This window comes from Eucyclogobius newberryi, unplaced genomic scaffold, assembly GCF_026437365.1.
Source record: "Eucyclogobius newberryi isolate DKJ021-1_F unplaced genomic scaffold, fEucNew1.0.hap1 SCAF_2, whole genome shotgun sequence".
Lineage (NCBI taxonomy): Eukaryota > Metazoa > Chordata > Actinopteri > Gobiiformes > Gobiidae > Eucyclogobius > Eucyclogobius newberryi.
The window spans coordinates 47,148,334-47,175,731 of record NW_027315834.1 but is presented as its reverse complement, the minus strand read 5'-3'; the positions used below and the strand labels follow the sequence as shown (position 1 = coordinate 47,175,731).

Below are 27,398 nucleotides of genomic sequence, written 5' to 3'. Positions count from 1 at the left end.
TGCACAGACAGAAATCAGATTCCACGCATCAACTGTTTACATTTTGATCATCTGAGAACTCCAGAAATCAGAAAACGATCAGATTTTTGTCACGGCAACAATTTAGCGTCTCGTAATTGATGCAACGTTGGTCTTAAAAAAATCCCAACTAATTCTGGAATGCTGTATACGTTTCTTTCAAACCCAAATCACATCACTTTTTAAACTTTTTTTTAAACAGAAAATATAGAAAAGAAAAGCCAAGTTGCAAGACAGAAAACGGCGATAAGTGTCTAAAAAGCGAGTTACGGCGACGACGATCCGCGACGACAGCGGTTTTGAAATGTTGCGAGATAAATGCTAATGTGACTTTAGCTGTTGTTGCTACAGTCTTCAGTTTACAAAAGTGTGACCTACAGGACTTTGATTATCTCCAAAAAATGATATAAAGCCACAGCTCGTTCAAGTACCTCAGGGTTAAACATTCTCCTTTAGCAGCTGATCACTAAACAAGCAAAAATAATAAACTGTTTAACACAACATGATAGTAGCTTCATGTAAACAAACCATTTTGTGATTATGGATTTGAAAAAGGGGTGAGGAAAATCCACAGCTATAAACATCATTTATAGTGGATTTTATTAGAGTTGTAAAGGTTTATTCAAGTTGAAACACGTGTTAAAGGGCCCCCTACAGGTCGGACTATTCATTGGACTCAAATACAGTTAAGATTAATATATTTTACTATATATTTTTCTCAAAATTGAAACAAAAACTCTTTTTTTGACAAATCAAACTGTATGAGAGCGACTTTATTTTCATGTGTTTTGACATTTGTTTGGTTTAAAGTTGCGCTCACACGTTCACTTTGGCCCCGTTTTAGACTCGTACGATCACGTTCTCGTCCTGGTGCAAGCATCGTCATCAATTCAACATCAAAATGAAATGTTTCCCGTGTAATAAAGTCAAATTAGTTTCAGTCCGAGAACAGATTTAATGTAAAAGCTGCTTTGAGGGTCAAAATGAGACCGCTGTGTGCTGTCTGCAGTTACGCGTTTGAGCTCTGAAAGTTGTGGAAAGCACTTATAAACTCATCACGGGGAATAATAAGGACGCGAGGAATGTGAGGAATACCTTTGGACTTGAAAACTGTTTTTAAATCAACTAGAAAGACACGTTTTACAGTCAAAACTAAGAACAGCGTCTTTAACCTCGTGTATTTTGTTAAATCTTACAACCGCTTGTGCACTGGTTTGGTAATATTAGAGATTTCTTAACATCTCACCCATACAACTCTACACTTTACAATTTGGAATTAAAAAAAAAGAGAGAAAAAAAGTAAAAATATTTCAAGTGTTCAAATTTTAGTGCTTAAAAACTCCCTGTATACATTTATATATTATTTAAAATATAAATAGCAAATGGGATTTACATACAAATAATTAAGGGTGTTCTGTGGCTTGATCACATTTTAAAGAGGACAAATTAAGGCTAAAAATGATACAAAAGGCACCACAAGGGGTCACTGTTACACAATACTGCTTCATACTCGTGTCCCATTATTTAACCATGAGGCACGTTCACATCAGTAAAAAACACTAAATTAAAATTCATCTTTTTTAAGGAAAACATTTACAATTATTCATATTGTAAAAACATAAAAAAAGCACATAAAGTATTTTTTAGTTTTTGTAGTTTTACATATTTGGCCGTTGTTCCACGTCCAGTCGCCTTTGGGCCGATCCCCGTTTCCTCCCGTTGGGGAAAGCACTGGGCGTGTTCGCGGGCGTGGCCGGAGTCTGGAAGAAGGATTTGGAAGCGGACGCCGTGTTTTCTTTGGGGGTTTGAGGAGTCTGTTGAAAGAGAGCGGGAAACGAGATTTCAAACACGACTCTGCGAGACTCTGCAACGCTGCGAGACTCTGCAAAGCGGCGAGACTCTGCAACGCGGCGAGACTCTGCAACGCTGCGAGACTCTGCTACGTGGCGACTCTCCAACGCGGCGAGACTCTCCAACGCGCTGCAACGCGGCGAGACTCCAACGCGCTGCAACGCGGCGAGACTCTCCAACGCGGCGAGACTCTCCAACGCGGCGAGACTCTCCAACGCGGCGAGATTCTCCAACGCGCTGCAACACGGCGAGACTCTCCAACGCGGCGAGACTCTCCAACGCGGCGAGACTCTCCAACGCGGCGAGATTCTCCAACGCGCTGCAACGCGGCGAGACTCTGCAACGCGGCGAGACTCCAACACTGCTGACCGCTCCGACATGACGACTCACCATGGGCTCCGGCACGGTGGCTCCGGCCGAACGCGGCGTCGACGCCCCGCACAGCCGCGCCCGCTCCGGGGTGGCGGGCGCCTGCTGCACGGCCACGAGCGGGTACGAGGGCGGGTACGAGGGCGGGTACGAGGGCAGGGACGAGGAGGGCACCAGGACGTACGGCACCGCCAACGTCGGGACGGAGCCGGGGCCCGAGTGCGCCGACGAGAGGAGGAAGTTCAGGCTGTTCAGACCTGACAAACGACACAACGAACCAGGATCTTAACTGATATTTATTATTATTATCAAACAGTTTTACAATCGCTTTAAATCTGCGGGAAAATACGACTCAACATTTGGTCACATTTTGTCCAATCGGATCAGAATATTCAGCTTAAGTTAACTCTACTTCAGTCGAATATTCAGGTGTCTGTACGTTTTTACGGTGGATACTTTTACTCCACTGCGTTTCAGCGCGTGTATTTGTACTTTCTGCTCCACGACAAGAATATTTTGTCAAGGTTTTAGAGCGGCTGAAATGGCTGAAAGGTTTGTTTATGGACACGTCTTTTGTATTTCCCTTTGAACAAACTAAAATAGGATTTACTGAGAACCTGGAAAGATGAATAGAATTTCTGATCAAGATTTACTCCAATTTTAAGCTTTAAACGTGAGTATGATAGGTTCAATTTAGACTTTATTTGGTGTGTTTATACCTGTCGTACATATAAATGATAGTTTTACACCAATCGAGCCGGTATTTGTGGAGAAAACGTTGAAAAATCTGTAGAAAATGACAGGACGTGACATCACACTCATTCCAGTCAAAGTTTATGCAAATTTACACAAAATAAACAACTTTTTTGACACACTAAAGTTTAATTCAACAAAATAAAGTTATATGTAAAATATTTTTATTTGTCAAATTAAAAATAGTGACATTAGATGAGTTTTGGCCCAGTGTTTGCTGGGTAATTTCCTACTGCGATGTCATCAATTACAAACAGGAAGTGAAATTATAAACCTAAAAAAATAAAATTGCTTCTCTGTGATAAAATGTGTAGAAATTGTATTAAAAATCAAAATGTATTCATTTTAACTGCGTTTCAGTTCAGAGGCACTTTAATAGTTCCCAAAATCAATAAAATACCTTTCACTTTTTACTCTTAAAGCAGTACTTTAATACTTTTACTCAAGTAGACTTCATAAGGTGACACTTTTGCTTTTACTCGAGTATGTTTTTGCTCCTGTATCTGTACTTTTACTCCAGTAACACAACTGAACAACCCCCCACTGGTAGAACTGGAGTACTACATCCCATCTGTGGTCTGGTGCGTGTACTTGTACTGCATGTACTGCATGTTCTGGCTGTACCTGCGTTGTTGGGCACGTAGAGGTAATGCGAGGGCTGTGATTCGCTGACGGGGCTGTGGCTGGACTCTGGACACTCCACAGTCGCCTGAAACACAAAAGATTCATTAACAAAGATCAATAACCTGATACTAAACTAAATACTTCATACACAGTTATTTGTCCTGTTAGGGATGATTTCCTGTGATTTGTAGCCAGTTTAGCTGTTTAAAATGTCAAAATCTCACACAATCGATTGGTCGAGCGATTATTCTTTATCGATTCGTTGTTTAGAGCGTGGATTTTGATGCAGATGAAGCTGAAGTGAAGCTGTGTGAGGATCTGGTGGAGCACGTCAAATACATCAAATACACTTAAAATTTACACATTTTCCACGTCTTTTTCGGGGATTTACGGCTCAATTTCAGTCATAAAACTTATTTTCTCAGTGTATGGCACTTTTTGTAGCCTATTATTATTATTATTAGTTATTTTTAATTATAATTATTTGTATTATTATAATTATTTGTATTATTATTATTATTATTTTTTTAAATTATAATTATTTGTATCAATTGTATTAATATTAAGACTACTACTATTATTATTAGGACTATTATTATTATTACGACTACTACAATAATTTTTTTAATCATTGTTATTTGTATTATTATTACTAGTATTATTTATTTTTAATTATCGTTATTTGTATTATTATTATATTACTATTATTATTATTTCTATTATTATTATTATTTATTCTTAATTATCGTTATCTGTATTATTATTATTATTATTATTATTAGGCCCGAGCGCCACAAGCTGGCGAGAGGCCTATTAATCTCGTAAGGCCGTGCGAAGCACGGCTGCGAAAGTGCGCACATAGTGCGCACGAAATCGAGCGCGAAGCGCTCGCCCACTTCCAAACACTCACTAACGCACTCCTTCACTCATGCACGCCCCGTGCATACTAATTAGTAGTAGGAAAATGGAACATTACCGTTGTAAACGGGCGAAGCCCGTGCAAAAGTGCGCACTAAACGAGCACTTTACATTGGGATGACGACCGCTTCGCGGTCGTCATCCCAATGTAAAGCACTCATTTGCCCTAAGTAGCTCACGAATACGTTCCCCATCTCTTGCATGTTCCGTGCATATAAGCATGTAATGCAAAAATTGAACATTATTACTGTATAGAGGGCCAAAAACACAAAGTGGGCGGAGCCCACTCAAAATTAACGAAAGTACCCGTCAGTGACCAGGGACCCACACCATGAGCGAAAATGTATAGTTTATGATATTTGAAAAATGGGAAACATTTTCTTCTTCTTCTTCTTCTTCTTCTTCTTCTTCTTCTTCTTCTTCTTCTTCTTCTTCTTCTTCTTCTTCTTCTTCTTCTTCTTCTTCTTCTTCTTCTTCTTCTTCTTCTTCTTCTTCTTCTTCTTCTTCTTCTTCTTCTTCTTCTTCTTCTTCTTCTTCTTCTTCTTCTTCTTCTTCTTCTTCTTCTTCTTCTTCTTCTTCTTCTTCTTCTTCTTCTTCTTCTTCTTCTTCTTCTTCTTCTTCTTCTTCTTCTTCTTCTTCTTCTTCTTCTTCTTCTTCTTCTTCTTCTTCTTCTTCTTCTTCTTCTTCTTCTTCTTCTTCTTCTTCTTCTTCTTCTTCTTCTTCTTCTTCTTCTTCTTCTTCTTCTTCTTCTTCTTCTTCTTCTTCTTCTTTTTTTTTTTTTTTTTCGGGACCAACCCCCCTATTTTTCACCAAGTGAACATTGACGAAAAGTCACAACAATTTGCACACCTCTAAAAATCGTGCCTCTCTACATTCTGGCTATTTCCCTTTTCTAAAATAAAAAAAATTGGCGCGTCAGCGCCCCCAAATGTACCTAAAATGCATTGAGAGATGGGAAATGACCCAAAAAAAATCTGATCGTAGAATCATGAAATTTGGCGCAGAGGTAGATGGTGACAAGAGAAGTAAAAAATATTATTACGGCAACGCCGTCCGCCCAACCATGATTTTGGAGTTTTTCCAAACGTCGTACTTTTACGAACTCCTCCCAGGGCGTTGGCCCTAAAAAGCTGAAATTTGGTGAAAATGCTACTGAGGAGTGGGACATCAAAAGTTATCCAAATTACATTGATACCTCTCACGGTCTCTGTGCGGCGAAGCCGCAAACTGTAGCAAGAATTTCAGAAATCTCCCATATTTAAAATTTCTGCCGTTTGCGCAGATAAAGTCCGAATTGCGTCAAATTAGAATCAGTTGTTAAACTCTTTGCCCTAAACCCACTTGAAGTGAAATAAATTCATTTGGCGCCACAGCGCCCCCTACAGATTTTATATGGAGGTTAAATGTTTAGTTTTGCGAAATTATATGAAATTTGACACACAACTCAATTTTAGCATCCCCATCAAAAAAGTCAATGAGAGCCATGTCATAATTGTTATGGCGTTGCCGTAACGATGACCGAAACCTTCCATGTTATTCCAATGGGGAAATCGCCAGAACATGTTTACACTTTAGACTTTCACAAACTCTTCTTAGGGCGTCAGCCCTATTAACCTGAAATTTGGTGAGACTCATCTTCAGGGGTGGACCATCAAAAGTGATCCACATTTTTATTCAAAGAGTCACGGTGTCTGTGCGGCAAAGCCGCACATTGTGCCAAGAATTCAAAATAAAATAGCTTTTTGATGGTAAAACAAAGGGGAGAAGATGTGACAGCGTCACAGATTCAGCAGTAGGCGCAATAAAAGAACAATTGGGGCGCGTTAGCGCCCCCTCCTCTTGCGGCGTGGCGGCGGCGTGGCGAGGGCCGATCATTGCCGCTTGCGGCTATATTTATTATTATTATTATTAAACTACTAAATGAGTGGTCGACGCCCTCGTCAGGTTTGTCAGTTTGGTGTAATAAAACGATTGTACGACTTTACCTCGGTATAATTCTCTATTCCCTTCTTTGCCGTGGACATGTCCTCTTCCTCTTCCCGCTTCCTCTTCCTGGCCTCCTCCCCCTCCGTCGCGGGTGACCTCTGACCCTCGGGCCCCTGGGGTTGGGGCTCGGCGGCCCTGTAGAGCATGACCACAGAGGGCTGGGACAGGCTGGGCAGGTAGGCCAGGCAGTGAGGCTGAGCGGAGGACGAGGAGCGAGGAGGAGGAGGAGACGAGGCGAAGACTTGTCCAGGGCGGAGCGAGTGCATGAGGAGGGTGGGCTGTGGGCGGGGCACCAGAGTCTGAGGGCCGGCGGGGGCGGGGCGGGCTCTGAACACACAAAAAACACTTACTTTAGTCACATGGTTGGAGCACAAAACGGCAGGAATGACACTTGACATTTGTAATAGTTTTAATGGACGATAATGTCAATATTCTAATGTATTTCGTTCTCCATGACAACAGCAGTGACACCATCATGTTTGGTCCATCTCCTCTCAGAACAACAACACTGCCCTCTAGTGTTCACAGTGAAAAGCACGGCTCATAAACGGTGCTCCTGCACCTGCTCCTGCTCCTGCACCTGCTCCTGCACCTGCTCCTGCTCCTGCACCTGCTCCTGCTCCTGCACCTGCTCCTGCTCCTGCACTTGCTCCTGCACCTGCACGTCTGCGTCTGTGCGGAGGAGGTGGAAAACAGAGACGAGAAAGAGGAGGAGAAAGAGGTGGAGAAAGAGAAAGAGGAGAAAGAGAAGGAGAAAGAGGAGGACGAGGCGGAGAACAAATGAACTCACTCTGAAGCGTTTCCAAACTGCAGCCGACACACGGGGCTCTTCCTGGAGTAATCCACGGGCTGGTTCTGCTCCGCTGTGGACACAAGAACGACCTTTAGAACCGACACCCACGACTCTTCCTCCGCCTCTTCCTCTTCCTCCGCCTCCTCCTGTCCGTCACACAGCTCCGAGTGTTCTTATTTTAACTCTTATTTAACCGGGATAAAGACTCTTGTCCAGGCCGTTACACGCCACAGACGTTTACTGAACGGTGCTAAATGATGCTAAATGCTAAAGTTAGCGTTAGAGCAGTCAAAAGTATTGTAAATCTGAAAAGTGTTGAGGCTAAAGAAACGACCGCGAGCTTTAGCGGATCCAGATCACAAACCACCAGTATTTAGTGTTGAAATGTAAGTCTGTTGTTTGAAACCTCGGCCTGAATAATACCAAGTTTAAACTCTCACGACGGCATCAAAAATAGTGCTGGGAGTCGAGTATTTCTCATCGTATCGAGATCCAGTATTTAGTATTTTGAGTGATATTCACCAGCAGTTTATAACGCTCTTCAGCTGATCTTTTGTTTACTTCTTATCTCGTTTTAGCTGATGTATTTCTCAGTTATTTTCTAAGAACGTTGCGCACATTTGACCCTTTGAACACGTCCCACTAATCACGACGATGATGTTTATGTCGCCGAGAATAAATCTGAATTAAACTCGGTAAAAGCTGTATTTGATTTGAGCACGACTGAAGAATCCAAATCTTACACACGGTTCCTTTAAGAACTGTAGAAACAGTTTGAGTATTAGTTATTAGTTTGAGTTTTCAGAAATATTTAAAGACTTTGAAATGAATCCTGACTTTAAAACAAACTGTATCTGCATTTTAGTACTCGTAGGATCAACAGTAAAAGTAAAATAAAGTTCAAATACAACACGAACGTGACCTCTGACCTGCGTGTTCCCGGCGCGGACTGTTGGGGGCGGAGTTGACCAGTCGCTGAACGGCGGCAGAAGTGGGCGTGGCGTTGAAGGAGGCGTGACGGGACATTTTGAGCCGGTTCAGGTCGTGCGTGGCGACCCTCTGCGCCGCCTCCGGTCCAGCAGGGGGCGGCGCTCCCGCGCCGGCAAACTCGGTCGGGCCGAGCCACTTGAACGCCGGTTTCCTGCCTCGTTCTTCGCGCACGTGGACTTTGCTGATGAGGCTCAAACTGGTCAAGACGTTGGCGATGTCGTACAAGCGGCGGACTTTAGCTGCAAAGGACGGAAAGAGAGTTAGAACTCAAACGAAGGGATTAAGATTAAAAGAGTCAGAGTTTCTGTCAAAATATAGTTATGCAGCTAACAAGGCGAGTGTGGGGAACAGAAGGTATTTCAAATCAGGTTTGAGGAAACATAAATAAACAAGTACCAAACACAGACTAATGTGGACTAAACCAGGATTAAACTAGGTCTTAACCAGGACTAAACCAGGTTTAAACTAGGTCTTAACCAGGACTAAACCAGGTTTAAACTAGGTCTTAACCAGGACTAAACCAGGTTTAAACTAGGTCTTAACCAGGACTAAACCAGGTTTAAACTAGGTCTTAACCAGGACTAAACCAGGTTTAAACTAGGTCTTAACCAGGACTAAACCAGGTTTGAACTAGGTCTTAACCAGGACTAAACCAGGTTTAAACTAGGTCTTAACCAGGACTAAACCAGGTTTAAACTAGGTCTTAACCAGGACTAAACCAGGTTTAAACTAGGTCTTAACCAGGACTAAACCAGGTTTGAACTAGGTCTTAACCAGGACTAAACCAGGTTTGAACTAGGTCTTAACCAGGACTAAACCAGGTTTAAACTAGGTCTTAACCAGGACTAAACCAGGTTTGAACTAGGTCTTAACCAGGACTAAACCAGGTTTAAACTAGGTCTTAACCAGGACTAAACCAGGTTTAAACTAGGTCTTAACCAGGACTAAACCAGGTTTAAACTAGGTCTTAACCAGGACTAAACCAGGTTTGAACTAGGTCTTAACCAGGACTAAACCAGGTCTTAACCAGGACTAAACCAGGTTTGAACTAGGTCTTAACCAGGACTAAACCAGGTTTGAACTAGGTCTTAACCAGGACTAAACCAGGTCTTAACCAGGACTAAACCAGGTTTGAACTAGGTTGTACCAGAACTTACTTATACCAGGTCTAAACTCGGACTAGATCCAGATTGAACAAAGTCCCAGACTTGTGCAGCTCTTATTGTAATTATAACATTGTTCTGAGGAAAAGAGATAATGATGAATAATGTCTCACTCTTGTATTTGCTGTGGCTGGATGAGTCTTGTCCGTCCTCGATCAGGATTTTCGCCGCTGCGTCTAACGTCACTGTTTTGGTTTTGGAGACGAGGAAAAGCATCACAAACTTCTGACTCATGATGCGCAGAGACTTGTCCTTCCTGTTTCCTGCACCTGCCAAAACAAACCACATTCATGACATGGCATTTAACCATACGGTGTAAATCCTCGCTTTCACCTACCCCCTATCCCCGCCCACATCCCTGTTCTTAATGTGATTCTTTGTAAAATATCACGTAGCCACTTTTCTATTTACTATTTACAGCAGTATGAAGGGGCGGGGTTTATTGGTATGAAGGGGCGGGGCTTATTAGTATGAAGAGGCAGGGCCTACAAGTATAAAGGGGCGGGGCTTATCAGTGTGAAGAGGAGGGGCTTAACAGTATGAAGAGGAGGGGCTTATCAGTATGAAGGGGCGGGGCTTATCAGTGTGAAAAGGAGGGGCTTATCAGTGTGAAGGGGCGGGGCTTATCAGTGTGAAGAGGAGGGGCTTATCAGTATGAAGGGGCGGGGCTTATCAGTATGAAGGGGCGGGGCTTATCAGTATGAAGGGGCGGGGCTTATCAGTATGAAGGGGCAAAATTGTGATTAAAAAGTGCAGTTCTCTGTTAGTTTGTCCGAGTTCTTAAGTGAAATTCCCACTACAAAATGGCTGCCGGAACTGGACGTTGTACACGATTGGTTACCGTGGCGACGCTCTCTCTAGCCTCTATTGCAACAGGAAGTCAATGACCCGCTTCTGTCACGAAGCCGTTTAAGACCCGCGCGAGTCCGACTGGGCGATAGGGCGCGTCCTCACCGTTGGCGCCGTCCTCCGCCTCCTCGTTGGCGCCGCAGTCCCGGGCCCCGGCCTCGGCCCCCGGCTCCATCTGGAGGTGGTAGCCCTGCTCCCGGCCCCGGCTCTGCAGCTCCTTCAGCATGGACTCCAGGCGCCGCCGGCCGTACCACGAGTAGCTGTTCTTCGCCATCCGCCCCACGATCATCAGCGACTCCAGGACGTTCACGATGTCGTAGATGCGCCGCCGCTCCACACCTGCACGCCACGTTCACGTCAGCACTACTACGCCGTTTCAGCAGAAGAAGTGGACTAGGAAGCGACAACTGAAGTTTAAGGTCGCTTGAGAGGTTGGACACAGTAGAAGAAGACTAGGAAGCGACAACTGAAGTTTAAGGTCGCTGGAGAGGTTGGACACAGTAGAAGACTAGGAAGCAACAACTGAAGTTTAAGGTCGCTTGAGAGGTTGGACACAGTAGAAGAAGACTAGGAAGCGACAACTGAAGTTTAAGGTCGCTTGAGAGGTTGGACACAGTAGAAGAAGACTAGGAAGCGACAACTGAAGTTTAAGGTCGCTTGAGAGGTTGGACACAGTAGAAGAAGACTAGGAAGCGACAACTGAAGTTTAAGGTCGCTTGAGAGGTTGGACACAGTAGAAGAAGACTAGGAAGCGACAACTGAAGTTTAAGGTCGCTTGAGAGGTTGGACACAGTAGAAGAAGACTAGGAAGCGACAACTGAAGTTTAAGGTCGCTTGAGAGGTTGGACACAGTAGAAGAAGACTAGGAAGCGACAACTGAAGTTTAAGGTCGCTTGAGAGGTTGGACACAGTAGAAGAAGACTAGGAAGCGACAACTGAAGTTTAAGGTCGCTTGAGAGGTTGGACACAGTAGAAGAAGACTAGGAAGCGACAACTGAAGTTTAAGGTCGCTTGAGAGGTTGGACACAGTAGAAGAAGACTAGGAAGCGACAACTGAAGTTTAAGGTCGCTTGAGAGGTTGGACACAGTAGAAGAAGACTAGGAAGCGACAACTGAAGTTTAAGGTCGCTTGAGAGGTTGGACACAGTAGAAGAAGACTAGGAAGCGACAACTGAAGTTTAAGGTCGCTTGAGAGGTTGGACACAGTAGAAGAAGACTAGGAAGCGACAACTGAAGTTTAAGGTCGCTTGAGAGGTTGGACACAGTAGAAGAAGACTAGGAAGCGACAACTGAAGTTTAAGGTCGCTTGAGAGGTTGGACACAGTAGAAGAAGACTAGGAAGCGACAACTGAAGTTTAAGGTCGCTTGAGAGGTTGGAAATTGCTTTGCACCATCTTTCTGGTTTTAAAGTTGATTTTAAGACATTATTGTTTGTCTTTAAAGGTCTGAATGGACTGGCCTCACACTGCATCTCGGACCTCAACCAAATTCAGGTTCCTTCACAAGCTGTGGTCCGAGGTCCAGCTCCAGCTCTGAGGCCTGAGGTCCCGGGGCCTAAGGTGAGACTTAAAACCCGGGGGGGACAGGGCCCTCTCTGTGGTTGACCCTAAACTCTGGAACGCTCGGCTTCGCGTCGTAATGTGTCCCAGAGGGGAGTGTTTTAGGTCCCCTTTTATTCTCTGGCTTTTGACAGTTGTGTGATCTGTGTTTTTAATTGTATTTTTCGTACTTATTTATTGCTGTTTTACGGTTTTATGATTTTGCTCTGAGCAAAACCAAGATGGAGCGTCTAGTTTGTGGCATTTGAGAAGGCCAATAAACAAACTGCATGCGGCATCACTGACAAGCTAAGGAAACAAAACTGAGATTAATCAAAGCAGATTTAGGCGTAATGCGCAAAAACCAAGAAAAGAAAAGAAAAATGGACAAAATGGGACTTTTTTTGGGGAACATAGCACGCCTTAACCCTTCTTTTCTTTGGATGACACCACCTTACTATATCATTGTATTCTTTGTTGGTTCTTGTTGTTTTAAGCAAAAAATAAATAAACACTGATAAAAAGTAAAAAAAAATACATGAAATAAAGTAAATAAAAAACAAACATTCCCATGCACAATACTGACTTAATCATACGCAATAATGTCATATTCATGTGCATATAACTGCTGTAAATAAGAGTGTTTACTTTTGCCACTATTATTATTATTTTTATCTTTCTATTCCTTATTAAGAATATGAGAGGTTCTGTCTATAGGAGTTTTGTTTATAAGAGTTTTTCTATTAAGAGTGTTTTTTTAAAGCTTTCTACAAGTTATCTGTTCTTTACTTCTGTATCTACTGCGTTGCAACACAGAACTTTCCCCATTGTGTGGACAAATAAAGCCTCATCTTATCTTACATAGTCTCTTTTTCAGTGTTGAGTACGTTTCTATCAGATGCAGGACCTTGGTGTTACTGCGATGTATTTACTGTGTTGCCGTAGTGATTATAGCTTCAGCCGATGTTGTGATACAGATACATTCCCCGCAGTGGAAGACGTGTATTTTATTACGATGTGTGAGTTTTGTTTTGTGACGACTGAAGCTACTTTCAAGTCAAAACGTCGACTGAACCTGAACAGTAAAAGTTGCGGCTTAACGAGGGTCATCCAGAGACGGACGCTGACCGGCCGCTCGTCGCCGGAACAAAAGAGTCGCTACAGAGAGCGACAACAAACTCTCACCGAAGCTTGTCACCGACGCGGCGTCTTAGCAACCGTCGTCAGGAGCTAAAGATGGAGCAGTGTTTACGGCGCAAACGCTGCTCCATTCATCGCTCTGTGTGCGACGTTTACATAGTCGACCAGGGAAAGCATTGTCCGCCGTTATCTGTGGGCGTGGCAAAGTCAACGTTTAGTGTTGAAACGTCTAAACCGCAGTAATCATGTGGTTTAGTCTGCCATGAGTAAAACGTGCCCACTTTTCTTGCGCCGTTTTGTTGTGACGAATCCCGTCTTCCACCAACAGTAAACGGTTATTCACTTACAATGCCGTCTATTTAATTCAATTCATGACACAATGAATAAATTACCATATTTTCCGGACTATACTTTTTTTCATAGTTTTGGCCGGGGTGCGACTTATACTCCAGAGCGACTTATATGTGATATTATTTGTTATTTTCACACTGACAACCACGAGAGGGCGCTCTAGGCTCTAATTGACGCAGAAGAAGAATCTGCACTTCCTTTTCCTCTGGAGTTTGTGGAGTTGTTTAGAAGTGACACAGAGGAAGAAGAATTCAATGGATTTAGTGATTTGGGGTAAAACTGATGCTTTGCTAAACTTGTTAGCATGTTCTTTATGCTATAGTTATCTGAATAACTGTTCATATGTTACGTTAACATACCAGACACTTACCACAGTTCTGTCTGTGCCTCATGTAGCTGAAGGTGTTAGCGTTAGCATACGTCATGTAGCTGAAGGTGTTAGCGTTAGCATACGTCATGTAGCTGAAGGTGTTAGCGTTAGCATACGTCATGTAGCTGAAGGTGTTAGCGTTAGCATACGTCATGTAGCTGAAGGTGTTAGCGTTAGCATACGTCATGTAGCTGAAGGTGTTAGCGTTAGCATACGTCATGTAGCTGAAGGTGTTAGCGTTAGCATACGTCATGTAGCTGAAGGTGTTAGCGTTAGCATACGTCATGTAGCTGAAGGTGTTAGCGTTAGCATACGTCATGTAGCTGAAGGTGTTAGCGTTAGCATACGTCATGTAGCTGAAGGTGTTAGCGTTAGCATACGTCATGTAGCTGAAGGTGTTAGCGTTAGCATACGTCATGTAGCTGAAGGTGTTAACGTTGGCATACGTCATGTAGCTGAAGGTGTTAGCGTTGGCATACGTCATGTAGCTGAAGGTGTTAGCGTTAGCATACGTCATGTAGCTGAAGGTGTTAGCGTTAGCATACGTCATGTAGCTGAAGGTGTTAGCGTTAGCATACGTCATGTAGCTGAAGGTGTTAGCGTTAGCATACGTCATGTAGCTGAAGGTGTTAGCGTTAGCATACGTCATGTAGCTGAAGGTGTTAGCGTTAGCATACGTCATGTAGCTGAAGGTGTTAGCGTTAGCATACGTCATGTAGCTGAAGGTGTTAGCGTTAGCATACGTCATGTAGCTGAAGGTGTTAGCGTTAGCATACGTCATGTAGCTGAAGGTGTTAGCGTTAGCATACGTCATGTAGCTGAAGGTGTTAGCGTTAGCATACGTCATGTAGCTGAAGGTGTTAGCGTTAGCATACGTCATGTAGCTGAAGGTGTTAACGTTGGCATACGTCATGTAGCTGAAGGTGTTAGCGTTGGCATACGTCATGTAGCTGAAGGTGTTAGCGTTAGCATACGTCATGTAGCTGAAGGTGTTAGCGTTAGCATACGTCATGTAGCTGAAGGTGTTAGCGTTAGCATACGTCATGTAGCTGAAGGTGTTAGCGTTAGCATACGTCATGTAGCTGAAGGTGTTAGCGTTAGCATACGTCATGTAGCTGAAGGTGTTAGCGTTAGCATACGTCATGTAGCTGAAGGTGTTAGCGTTAGCATACGTCATGTAGCTGAAGGTGTTAGCGTTAGCATACGTCATGTAGCTGAAGGTGTTAGCGTTAGCATACGTCATGTAGCTGAAGGTGTTAGCGTTAGCATACGTCATGTAGCTGAAGGTGTTAGCGTTAGCATACGTCATGTAGCTGAAGGTGTTAGCGTTAGCATACGTCATGTAGCTGAAGGTGTTAACGTTAGCATACGTCATGTAGCTGAAGGTGTTAGCGTTGGCATACGTCATGTAGCTGAAGGTGTTAGCGTTAGCATACGTCATGTAGCTGAAGGTGTTAGCGTTAGCATACGTCATGTAGCTGAAGGTGTTAGCGTTAGCATACGTCATGTAGCTGAAGGTGTTAACGTTAGCATACGTCATGTAGCTGAAGGTGTTAGCGTTGGCATACGTCATGTAGCTGAAGGTGTTAGCGTTAGCATACGTCATGTAGCTGAAGGTGTTAGCGTTAGCATACGTCATGTAGCTGAAGGTGTTAGCGTTAGCATGCGTCATGTAGCTGAAGGTGTTAGCGTTGGCATACGTCATGTAGCTGAAGGTGTTAGCGTTAGCATACGTACACCTATTCACCATGTTCTCTCATCTGTTATTACTTTAAAGTGCGTTTCATGATGTAATGTCTGTTCTCGGTGGCAGATGTGGGTGTTTGAGGAGCTGTCGTACCCAGGCTGGTGGCGACCTTGTCCAGGGAGATCCAGATGGGATTGTTGGGCGGCGGATAGTCCGGGTAAAGCGCCAGGAACTTCTGACACAACAAACCCAGACTCTTCTGCTTCCGACTGGGCTTCTTCTCCGCCTCGTCCTCCTCCAGCGCGTCGAACTGGAAATCAAGACAAACCGTCACCGAAAACAAACCGTCGCCGATAAATACGACGCGTGATGTTAGAAGAAGACGACCTGTTCACGAAGGCCAGTGATTTTATTTGCATTGGAAATCAAATAACAGCTGATAACTCAATATACCAGAGTTGAGTCGCTACTTTGGTTCAGACTCGACTCGACTTGTGTTCTCTTTGGCTGGTTTTTGTTGCTTTATGTTGTAAAAAATCAAACAAAACCACGCAATTGATAGAAAAGTATGTATTTTTTAGTTTTATAAGAAATGTGACGATTTCAGAAACGACGTCCTTTCTGTTGTAAAGTCCTATTTTATCTTGCGGTTTATGTCAAATTTAGACAGTTTAGTCTCATAAACGATCTAAATTATTGATGAGCGTTAATGTAGAAAAAACAAGATACGATTTGTTGCTGTTTTGGTTGTTAATAATCGCCAACAATCGTTAAATCGTGACATTTACCCTAGCAACAATCGTCACGCTAACATCTGAAATTGTCACGTCCCTAGTCACAGCTCTATTGCTTTGTCGTTAAACATAATTTTCTAACGCTCGCCCAAACCCCGAACACGCCCGTCCCGTCCGCACCTGTGACTCGTCGGCGTCGTCCTCGGCGACCGGCGGCTCGGGGCTCCCGGCCGCCTCCGTCTCGTTCTCGATGGGCCTGAGCAGGACTTTCCTCAGCTCGCGGTCCCGGATGTCCGGACTGGCGGCGCTGATCAGCATCTTCAGGTTGGCGGTGGGCGACCAGGGCTCCGCCGGCGAAGACCCGGCCCCGCGTTTGACGGGCGTGACGTGGGTAGGGTGCGGGAGCGGGGCGGAGCCGGCGGCGTCCTTCAGGGGCGTGGCTCTCCTCCTCTCAAGGCACAGGTTTTCCTACGGAGACGAGGAATCACGAGACGGTAAGCGAAATACTGTGATATCGTATCGTCAAAGAGCTTCTTCGCTCTTTCTGTCGACGTTCATCGTTTTGTTGCAGTAACGGCTCAAAAAACACGAGGCGCTACAGAGTCCATGATGCTTTGCTGCATTTCGGTGCCGGCGACGTGAAGAAACGACGGTTTTTACTTTTACAACTCAATTTGTCGGGAACGCTGACGTAAGGATTTGCACGAAAGCTTGTCGAGGACGATTTTTAAAAAGGAAAAAGTAGTATTTCTACAAGTCCGCCAGCCTCTCCCCACACGATACCGACAATCGAGATCGTGAAATGAAGGTCGTGATTATGTCGTGATCGTTTTTGTTTCAGTTTTGTGTTTTATTTGTCTCTTTTCACTCATTAAAAAACTCTCATCTCTACGATAAACGTAAAGTGTTCTTCTATTTTCCCGAAAACCTTGAAAAATGACTTTGGCGGTTATGCTAACGCGCTAACGAGATTTTACCGTTGATTAAAATACTGCCCTTCCACTTAAAAATACCGTATGACTAAATAAATGAATAGCAAACGGTTTAATGACATTTATTACGAGCCACATCTGTGGTTTGGGGCGTTTCGACTCGCGGGACACGTTGACGACGGCGCGTCTTGTGCTCGATACGTCTCCGGCTTCCATTTAATCCGGGGTGAGCGACGCGGTTTCAGGTTCAGTTCCCGATTTCGGTTGTGTAGCGTCACATCCCCACAAACCATGATGGCCTCAAGTTAATCATCTTCCTCAGAACTATTGCTGCGATTAACGGTGCACGCTCATGATGACCTGCACGTTTGAACACTTGTTTTCATCGTTCTTCGTCCTTTTGCAATTCCACATCACAATCCACGACTTCTATTTCATCTCTTTTGTTTTACCTGTTTCCTTTCTGTCCGTGTGGTAAATAAAAACGGTGGTTATGGTGTCGAAGTGTGTGCGGCGCTCTGATCCGTCCCACGTTCACGCCGCTTGCGACTCGCTCTCACCTGGTGTTTGCTCAGGTCCTCGCTCTCACCTGGTGTTTGCTCAGGTCCTCGCTCTCACCTGGTGTGTGCTCAGCTCCTCGCTCTCACCTGGTTTGTGCTCAGGTCCTCGCTCTCACTTGGTGTGTGCTCAGGTCCTCGCTCTCACCTGGTGTGTGCTCGGGTCCTCGCTCTCACCTGGTGTGTGCTCAGGTCCTTGTTCTCACTTGGTGTGTGCTCAGGTCCTCGCTCTCACCTGGTTTGTGCTCAGGTCCTCGCTCTCACCTGGTGTGTGCTCGGGTCCTCGCTCTCACCTGGTGTGTGCTCAGGTCCTTGTTCTCACTTGGTGTGTGCTCAGGTCCTCGCTCTCACCTGGTTTGTGCTCAGGTCCTCGCTCTCACCTGGTGTGTGCTCGGGTCCTCGCTCTCACCTGGTGTTTGCTCAGGTCCTCGCTCTCACCTGGTGTGTGCTCAGCTCCTCGCTCTCACCTGGTTTGTGCTCAGGTCCTCGCTCTCACTTGGTGTGTGCTCAGGTCCTCGCTCTCACCTGGTGTGTGCTCGGGTCCTCGCTCTCACCTGGTGTGTGCTCAGGTCCTTGTTCTCACTTGGTGTGTGCTCAGGTCCTCGCTCTCACCTGGTGTGTGCTCGGGTCCTCGCTCTCACCTGGTGTGTGCTCAGGTCCTTGTTCTCACTTGGTGTGTGCTCAGGTCCTCGCTCTCACCTGGTTTGTGCTCAGGTCCTCGCTCTCACCTGGTGTGTGCTCGGGTCCTCGCTCTCACCTGGTGTGTGCTCGGGTCCTCGCTCTCACCTGGTGTTTGCTCGGGTCCTCGCTCTCACCTGGTCCTCGCTCTCACCTGGTGTTTGCTCGGGTCCTCGCTCTCACCTGGTGTGTGCTCAGGTCCTTGTTCTCACCTGGTGTGTGCTCAGGTCCTTGCTCTCACCTGGTGTGTGCTCAGGTCCTTGCTCTCACCTGGTGTGTGCTCAGGTCCTCGCTCTCACCTGGTGTGTGCTCGGGTCCTCGCTCTCACCTGGTGTGTGCTCAGGTCCTTGCTCTCACCTGGTGTGTGCTCAGGTCCTTGTTCTCACCTGGTGTGTGCTCAGGTCCTTGCTCTCACCTGGTGTGTGCTCAGGTCCTCGCTATCACCTGGTGTGTGCTCAGGTCCTTGCTCTCACCTGGTGTGTGCTCAGGTCCTTGCTCTCACCTTGTGTTCGCTCTGGTCCTCGTCCTCCGTCAGGACAAAACTGGTCCTCGGGCTCGTCAGGTCTTTCAGGGTCAAACATTCGACCTCCATTTTAGAAAACCTGAAATATAAAACATTTAGAGTTATTTCAGTGAAAGAGTCGGGTTATTATTATTATTATTATTATTATCATCATTATTATTATTATTAGGCCCGAGCGCCACAAGCTGGCGAGAGGCCTATTAATCTCGTAAGGCCGTGCGAAGCACGGCTGCGAAAGTGCGCACGTAGTGCGCACGAAATCGAGCGCGAAGCGCTCGCCCACTTCCAAACACTCACTAACGCACTCCTTCACTCATGCACGCCCCGTGCATACTAATTAGTAGTAGGAAAATGGAACATTACCGTTGTAAACGGGCGAAGCCCGTGCAAAAGTGCGCACTAAACGAGCATTTTACATTGAGATGACGACCGCGAAGCGGTCGTCATCCCCATATAAAGCACTCATTTGCGCTAAGTAGCTCACGAATACGTTCCCCATCTCTTGCATGTTCCGTGCATATAAGCATGTAATGCAAAAATTGAACATTATTACTGTATAGAGGGCAAAAAACACAAAGTGGGCGGAGCCCACTCAAAATTAACGAAAGTATCCGTCAGTGACCAGGGACCCACACCATGAGGAAGGAAAGCGCGAGCGCTTTCCGAAAATGTATAGTTTATGATATTTGAAAAATGGGAAACATTGTTTTCGCATCGGAATATTATTCTTTCTTCTTCTTCTCGGGACCAACCCCCCTATTTTTCACCAAGTGAACATTGACGAAAAGTCACAAAAATTTGCATACCTCTAAAAATCGTGCCTCTCTACATTCTGGCTATTTCCCTTTTCTAAAATTAAAAAAATTGGCGCGTCAGCGCCCCCAAATGTACCAAAAATGCATTGAGAGATGGGAAATGACCCCAAAAAAATCTGATCGTAGAATCATGAAATTTGGCGCCGAGGTAGATGGTGACAAGAGAAGTAAAAAATATTATCACGGCAACGCCGTCCGCCCAACCAAATGTCGGCCATATTGCTTAAAAAATGGCTAAACATGACTTCGGAGTTTTTCCAAACGTCGTACTTTTACGAACTCCTCCCAGGGCGTTGGCCCTAAAAAGCTGAAATTTGGTGAAAATGCTACTGAGGAGTGGGACATCAAACGTTATCCAAATTACATTGATACCTCTCACGGTCTCTGTGCGGCGAAGCCGCAAACTGTAGCAAGAATTTCAGAAATCTCCCAAATTTAACATTTCTGCCGTTTGCGCAGATAAAGTCCGAATTGTGTCAAATTAGAATCAGTTGTTAAACTCTTTGCCCTAAACCTACTTGAAGTGAAATAAATTTATTTGGAGCCACAGCGCCCCCTACAGATTTTATACGGAGGTTAAATATTTAGTTTTGCAAAATTATATGAAATTTGACACACAACTCAATTTTGGCCCCATCAAAAAAGTCAATGAGACCCATGTCATAATTGTTATGGCTTTGCCGTAACGATGACCGAAACCTTTCATGTTATTCCAATGGGGAAATCGCCAGAACATGTTTACACTTTAGACTTTCACAAACTCCTCTTAGGGCGTCAGCCCTATTAACCTGAAATTTGGTGAGACTCATCTTCAGGGGTGGACCATCAAAAGTTATCCACATTTTTATTCAAAGAGTCACGGTGTCTGTGCGGCAAAGAATTCAAAATAAAATTGCTTTTTGATGGTAAAACAAAGGGGAGAAGATGTGACAGCGTCACAGATTTAGCAGTAGGCGCAATAAAAGGACAATTGGGGCGCGTTAGCGCCCCCTCCTCTTGCGGCGTGGCGGCGGCGGCGTGGCGAGGGCCGATCATTGCCGCTTGCGGCTATATTTATCATTATTATTATTATTGTTATTATTATTATGTGGGTTAAGTTCTGACAGATTTAGACCTGGTTTAGTCTTAGTTTGGACCTGGTTAAGTTCTAATTCAAACCTGGACTAGACCAGGACTAAACCAGGACTATAACAGGACTAAACCAGGACTATAACAGGACTAGACCAGGACTAGACCAGGACTAGACCAGGACTAGACCAGTACTAGACCAGGACTATAATAGGACTATAACAGGACTAGACCAGGACTATAACAGGACTATAACAGGACTAGACCAGGACTATAACAGGACTAGACCAGTACTAGACCAGGACTATAACAGGACAAGACCAGGACTATAACAGGACTAGACCAGGACTATAACAGGACTAGACCAGGACTAGACCAGGACTATAACAGGACTATAACAGGACTATAACCGGACTAGACCAGGACTAGACCAGGACTATAACAGGACTATAACAGGACTATAACAGGACTAGACCAGGACTATAACAGGACTATAACAGGACTAGACCAGGACTAGACCAGGACTAGACCAGGACTAGACCAGGACTATAACAGGACTATAACAGGACTAGACCAGGACCAGACCTGGACTATACCAGGACTATACCAGGACTATAACAGGACTATACCAGGACTAGACCTGGACTATAACAGGACTAGACCAGGACTATAACAGGACTAGACCAGGACTATAACAGGACTAGACCAGGACTAGACCAGGACTATAACAGGACTATAACAGGACTAGACCAGGACTAGACCAGGACTATAACAGGACTAGACCAGGACTATAACAGGACTATAACAGGACTATAACCGGACTAGACCAGGACTAGACCAGGACTATAACAACTAGACCAGGACTATAACAGGACTATAACAGGACTGTAACAGGACTGTAACAGGACTAGACCAGGACTAGACCAGGACTAGACCAGGACTAGACCAGGACTATAACAGGACTAGACCAGGACCAGACCTGGACTATACCAGGACTATAACAGGACTATACCAGGACTAGACCCGGACTATAACAGGACTATAACAGGACTATAACAGGACTATAACAGAACTATAACAGGACTATAACAGGACTAGACCTGGACTATAACAGGACTATAACAGGACTATAACAGGACTAGACCTGGACTATAACAGGACTATAACAGGACTATAACAGGTCTAGCCTATGTAAGGACGCGCCCTTAGATCTTAAATCCTGGTTAAGTCTTCATTTAGGCTTAAGATACAGTTTAGACCTGGTTTAGACCTGGTTAGATTCTTTATAACTACTTAATAAGTCCTTGTTTGGACCTGGTTTAGCTCTTAAACACTGGTTAAGTCCTGGTTTAGTCTCAGTTTAGTCCTGAAAAGCTGGTCAAGTCCAGTTCTAGACCTGGTTCATACCTCTGCTCCACGAGTCCTTCTTTAGACCTGGTTTAGTCCAACTTTAGACCTTTACAGAGCCACATATCCTCCAGTGGACACCGGCCTCTGCTTCAGCCCCGTTACAACAGCTTTAATCCACTTTATGACCTTTAGATCTTCAGTCCTGCTTTAATCTTTTGACCTTTAGTCCCGTTTAGTCCTCAATTACAGCCCAAATGTCCCTCTCACACCGCGTCAGAGGAGAAAAGCCCTGATGCTGCGGCAGGAGATCCTCAGACTCCAGACGCAGGTCAACCAGAAATGGCGCAATATCGCTAATTAGCGGCTAGCGGCTAATCTAATCAATACCACTGATGTGATCAATGACAGCGTCTGACACTTATACAACAGCGCGCGCGGGGCCAGGACAACGTCAAGCACGTGACACCGAGTTATAACGCGTTAATAACGATGGTAAATGTCCAAACTGCCGCAGATTACTTTGCATTCGGAAACGTTTACGTTGAAATGTGCATATTAATACGTCTTTGCGACAAATGCATGCTCTGGACGCTTAATATCGGGTTTATTTAGTCCGATCTGCAGTTTTTGAGCCTGAAAATCTGCAAGAAAAAGTTCAGAAATCCGAGGCAACTTTGACTCACCGTCTCCGAATGAATGAAACGCGCGCGATTCTGCACCTTTCGCGCCGTTATCACCTCGTCAAACCTTCAGAAAACCATCGCGCGCGTGTTGACGGTGTAAAAGGAGCGCTTGTCGTCGTCTCCCTCCGGTTTACGAGCCGGTTCCGCGCCGCGTTTCGCAGATTTTGATCCCGGGGAAGTGTGAGGTCGCATCGCCCGCTCTGCAGCTTGTTTTCTGGCGCTTTCAGGCAGCGGCGGCGCCTCGGCCAATCAGAGGCGAGGAGGCGGGTGCAGGGGGAGGACTCGGCCAATCGGCGAGGTGGATTCGGAGAACGCGCAGCGGGATTGACCAATGGGCGCGGCGGGAGGGTGGGAAGGGCCCGCCTCCGCGTGCGGTGTTGGCGCGAGGTCCAGCGCGCAGTCCGAGCGAAGATGGGACAGAGCGCGAGGAGGTGTCACTGCGTTTGAAGCTGCGCGCGCGGAAACTGGGCAGAAAATACACGAATACAAATACTGCGTGGTTTATATCACAACTATTACAGATTAATCTGATGTAGAAACGAGTTTTTCTGTTGATTTTGTTTAGATACAGTGGCAAAAATGCATTTATTCTAAAGCAATTTGTGGATAATAGTATTAAAACATATTTTTTTCATTTCAGTCCACTTTGATTAATGTTATTACTTTTGTATATTAAAAAAATAAATAAACGGTTTGCCATTTTAAATGATCTTATTCCATACAAATAAATCAAATCCACAAATAAATTGATAAATAAGTCAGTTTATTACCAATTATTACCAGATTAATCCATGCTCATGTACTGTTAAGTACTTGTTTTTAATTCAGAAAACACTACATTCTGAATTAATATTTTTATTTTATTGTTTTGTGGTAAATGATCTAATGCTTAATAATTGCGGTGGAAAGAGAACTGAAAATACTTGGCAATTTTGGCTTAAGAACAAGTGAGAAGTTTCATATTTAAATCCAGTTTAGACCTTTAGATCTTTAGTGCTGCTTTTGCTTTAATTCTTTGACCTTTAGTCCTGTTTATTCCTCATTTATTTCCGAGGAAATAAGAAGCTTTACAAATTCTAAAGTGCCATTCTAGATCAGTCTTTTTGTGCAAAATGTATCTATAACCACTTCATTCTGTTTAATCTGCATAATCTCTGAGCTCTGTCCAATCAGAGCAGGCGACGCGGTCACGTGTTGTGTTGTGTGTTTTGCGGGTGAGAAAAGTGAGAGTCACGTCAGTGTTTTATGACTTCATTTAAGACCGAAAAGAGTTTAGGAGCGAGCCCGTGTCTCACAGACGATCTTTGTTCACCTCGTCCAGCTGAGTTCTGCGTCACCACTGACGTCACCCCCGCGCGCGCGCTACAAAACCCGCACATTCGCGTAAAGAAGCGCCACTTTATGCGTCATTTTGTCCCCCGCGGCCGCTGTAATGAGCTCTGGGACCCGAGGCTCTGCGGCGGGAGCAGGGGCCCTTCGGCGGGGGGCCCTGCGGCTCTGGGGCTCCTGTGGCGCACAGATGGGGGGGCGGGGCGGCGGTCCAGTGGCGCTAAATTCAGTCGCAACTCAGCGCGAAAAGTTTGTGCACGTTTGACGCGGCCCCGCCCCTCAGATGCACGCGGCCCCGCCCCTCAGATGCACGCGGCCCCGCCCCTCAGATGCACGCGGCCCCGCCCCTCAGATGCACGCGGCCCCGCCCCTCAGATGCACGCGGCCCCGCCCCTCAGATGCACGCGGCCCCGCCCCTCAGATGCACGCGGCCCCGCCCCTCAGATGCACGCGCGCAGAGAGAGAGGGTTTTTTGCGCCAAACTCAAACTACTGCAAACCCGGGGTACTTTACAGATATATGTACATAGAGTATATATGTATGTACTTTACTGCAGATATAAGTACATAGAGTATATATGTATGTACTTTACTGCAGATATAAGTACATAGAGTATATATGTATGTACTTTACTGCAGATATATGTACATAGAGTATATATGTATGTACTTTACTGCAGATATAAGTACATAGAGTATATATGTATGTACTTTACTGCAGATATATGTACATAGAGTATATATGTATGTACTTTACTGCAGATATATGTACATAGAGTATATATGTATGTACTTTACTGCAGATATAAGTACATAGAGTATATATGTATGTACTTTACTGCAGATATAAGTACATAGAGTATATATGTATGTACTTTACTGCAGATATATGTACATAGAGTATATATGTATGTACTTTACTGCAGATATAAGTACATAGAGTATATATGTATGTACTTTACTGCAGATATATGTACATAGAGTATATATGTATGTACTTTACTGCAGATATAAGTACATAGAGTATATATGTATGTACTTTACTGCAGATATAAGTACATAGAGTATATATGTATGTACTTTACTGCAGATATAAGTACATAGAGTATATATGTATGTACTTTACTGCAGATATAAGTACATAGAGTATATATGTATGTACTTTACTGCAGATATATGTACATAGAGTATATATGTATGTACTTTACTGCAGATATAAGTACATAGAGTATATATGTATGTACTTTACTGCAGATATATGTACATAGAGTATATATGTATGTACTTTACTGCAGATATAAGTACATAGAGTATATATGTATGTACTTTACTGCAGATATAAGTACATAGAGTATATATGTATGTACTTTACTGCAGATATAAGTACATAGAGTATATAAGTACATAGAGTATATATGTATGTACTTTACTGCAGATATAAGTACATAGAGTATATATGTATGTGCTTTACTGCAGATATATGTACATAGAGTATATATGTATGTACTTTACTGCAGATATAAGTACATAGAGTATATATGTATGTACTTTACTGCAGATATAAGTACATAGAGTATATATGTATGTACTTTACTGCAGATATATGTACATCGAGTATATATGTATGTACTTTACTGCAGATATATGTACATAGAGTATATATGTATGTACTTTACTGCAGATATAAGTACATAGAGTATATATGTATGTACTTTACTGCAGATATAAGTACATAGAGTATATATGTATGTACTTTACTGCAGATATAAGTACATAGAGTATATATGTATGTACTTTACTGCAGATATAAGTACATAGAGTATATATGTATGTACTTTACTGCAGATATATGTACATAGAGTATATATGTATGTACTTTACTGCAGATATATGTACATAGAGTATATATGTATGTACTTTACTGCAGATATAAGTACATAGAGTATATAAGTACATAGAGTATATATGTATGTACTTTACTGCAGATATAAGTACATAGAGTATATATGTATGTACTTTACTGCAGATATATGTACATAGAGTATATATGTATGTACTTTACTGCAGATATATGTACATAGAGTATATATGTATGTACTTTACTGCAGATATAAGTACATAGAGTATATATGTATGTACTTTACTGCAGATATATGTACATAGAGTATATATGTATGTACTTTACTGCAGATATATGTACATAGAGTATATATGTATGTACTTTACTGCAGATATAAGTACATAGAGTATATATGTATGTACTTTACTGCAGATATATGTACATAGAGTATATATGTATGTACTTTACTGCAGATATAAGTACATAGAGTATATATGTATGTACTTTACTGCAGATATAAGTACATAGAGTATATATGTATGTACTTTACTGCAGATATATGTACATAGAGTATATATGTATGTACTTTACTGCAGATATATGTACATAGAGTATATATGTATGTACTTTACTGCAGATATAAGTACATAGAGTATATATGTATGTACTTTACTGCAGATATAAGTACATAGAGTATATATGTATGTACTTTACTGCAGATATATGTACATAGAGTATATGTGTATGTACTTTACTGCAGATATAAGTACATAGAGTATATATGTATGTACTTTACTGCAGATATATGTACATAGAGTATATATGTATGTACTTTACTGCAGATATATGTACATAGAGTATATATGTATGTACTTTACTGCAGATATAAGTACATAGAGTATATATGTATGTACTTTACTGCAGATATATGTACATAGAGTATATATGTATGTACTTTACTGCAGATATAAGTACATAGAGTATATATGTATGTACTTTACTGCAGATATAAGTACATAGAGTATATATGTATGTACTTTACTGCAGATATATGTACATAGAGTATATATGTATGTACTTTACTGCAGATATAAGTACATCGAGTATATATGTATGTACTTTACTGCAGATATAAGTACATCGAGTATATATGTATGTACTTTACTGCAGATATATGTACATCGAGTATATATGTATGTACTTTACTGCAGATATATGTACATCGAGTATATATGTATGTACTTTACTGCAGATATATGTACATCGAGTATATATGTATGTACTTTACTGCAGATATATGTACATCGAGTATATATGTATGTACTTTACTGCAGATATATGTACATCGAGTATATATGTATGTCCAGTGTCGTGGAGAATACTCAGTACAGTTGCAATAAAGTATTATACAACCGGAACGTTGTTTGTTCGTTTGTTATGCATTTGATATTTATCGTTCGTTAATGTATGAATCATAATTCATTTGATTA

At 43.4% G+C, this 27,398-nt stretch overlaps 1 protein-coding gene and 1 long non-coding RNA gene across 2 annotated transcripts in view; both read right to left on the bottom strand.

Annotated features, from left to right (window-relative positions):
* Nucleotides 1–27,398, bottom strand: part of LOC140367088 (uncharacterized) — a 195,268-nt gene that overhangs the window by 153,971 nt on the left and 13,899 nt on the right. The gene's annotated exons all lie outside the window — the stretch shown is intronic.
* e2f7 (E2F transcription factor 7) lies at nucleotides 1,665–18,893 on the bottom strand. The gene is made up of 11 exons (XM_072455218.1): nucleotides 18,804–18,893; nucleotides 16,315–16,602; nucleotides 15,554–15,710; nucleotides 10,420–10,653; nucleotides 9,579–9,734; nucleotides 8,242–8,541; nucleotides 7,310–7,382; nucleotides 6,519–6,846; nucleotides 3,616–3,700; nucleotides 2,260–2,495; nucleotides 1,665–1,832 (listed from the first exon to the last, which is right to left on the bottom strand). Exons 1-11 carry the CDS (start codon nucleotides 18,891–18,893, stop codon nucleotides 1,677–1,679), a joined length of 2,103 nt encoding a protein of 700 aa, XP_072311319.1. The 3' UTR covers nucleotides 1,665–1,676.

Excerpts from the sequence above, each read along its gene's own strand:
- e2f7 (XM_072455218.1), bottom strand. The coding sequence starts at position 18,893 with ATGGAGGTCGAATGTTTGACCCTGAAAGACCTGACGAGCCCGAGGACC. Across the intron at positions 9,735-10,419 it reads GGCGGAGGACGGCGCCAACG|GTGCAGGAAACAGGAAGGAC; the intron begins GTGAGGACGCGC and ends TTGTTTTGGCAG. Across the intron at positions 6,847-7,309 it reads CAGTTTGGAAACGCTTCAGA|AGCCCGCCCCGCCCCCGCCG; the intron begins GTGAGTTCATTT and ends TTGTGTGTTCAG.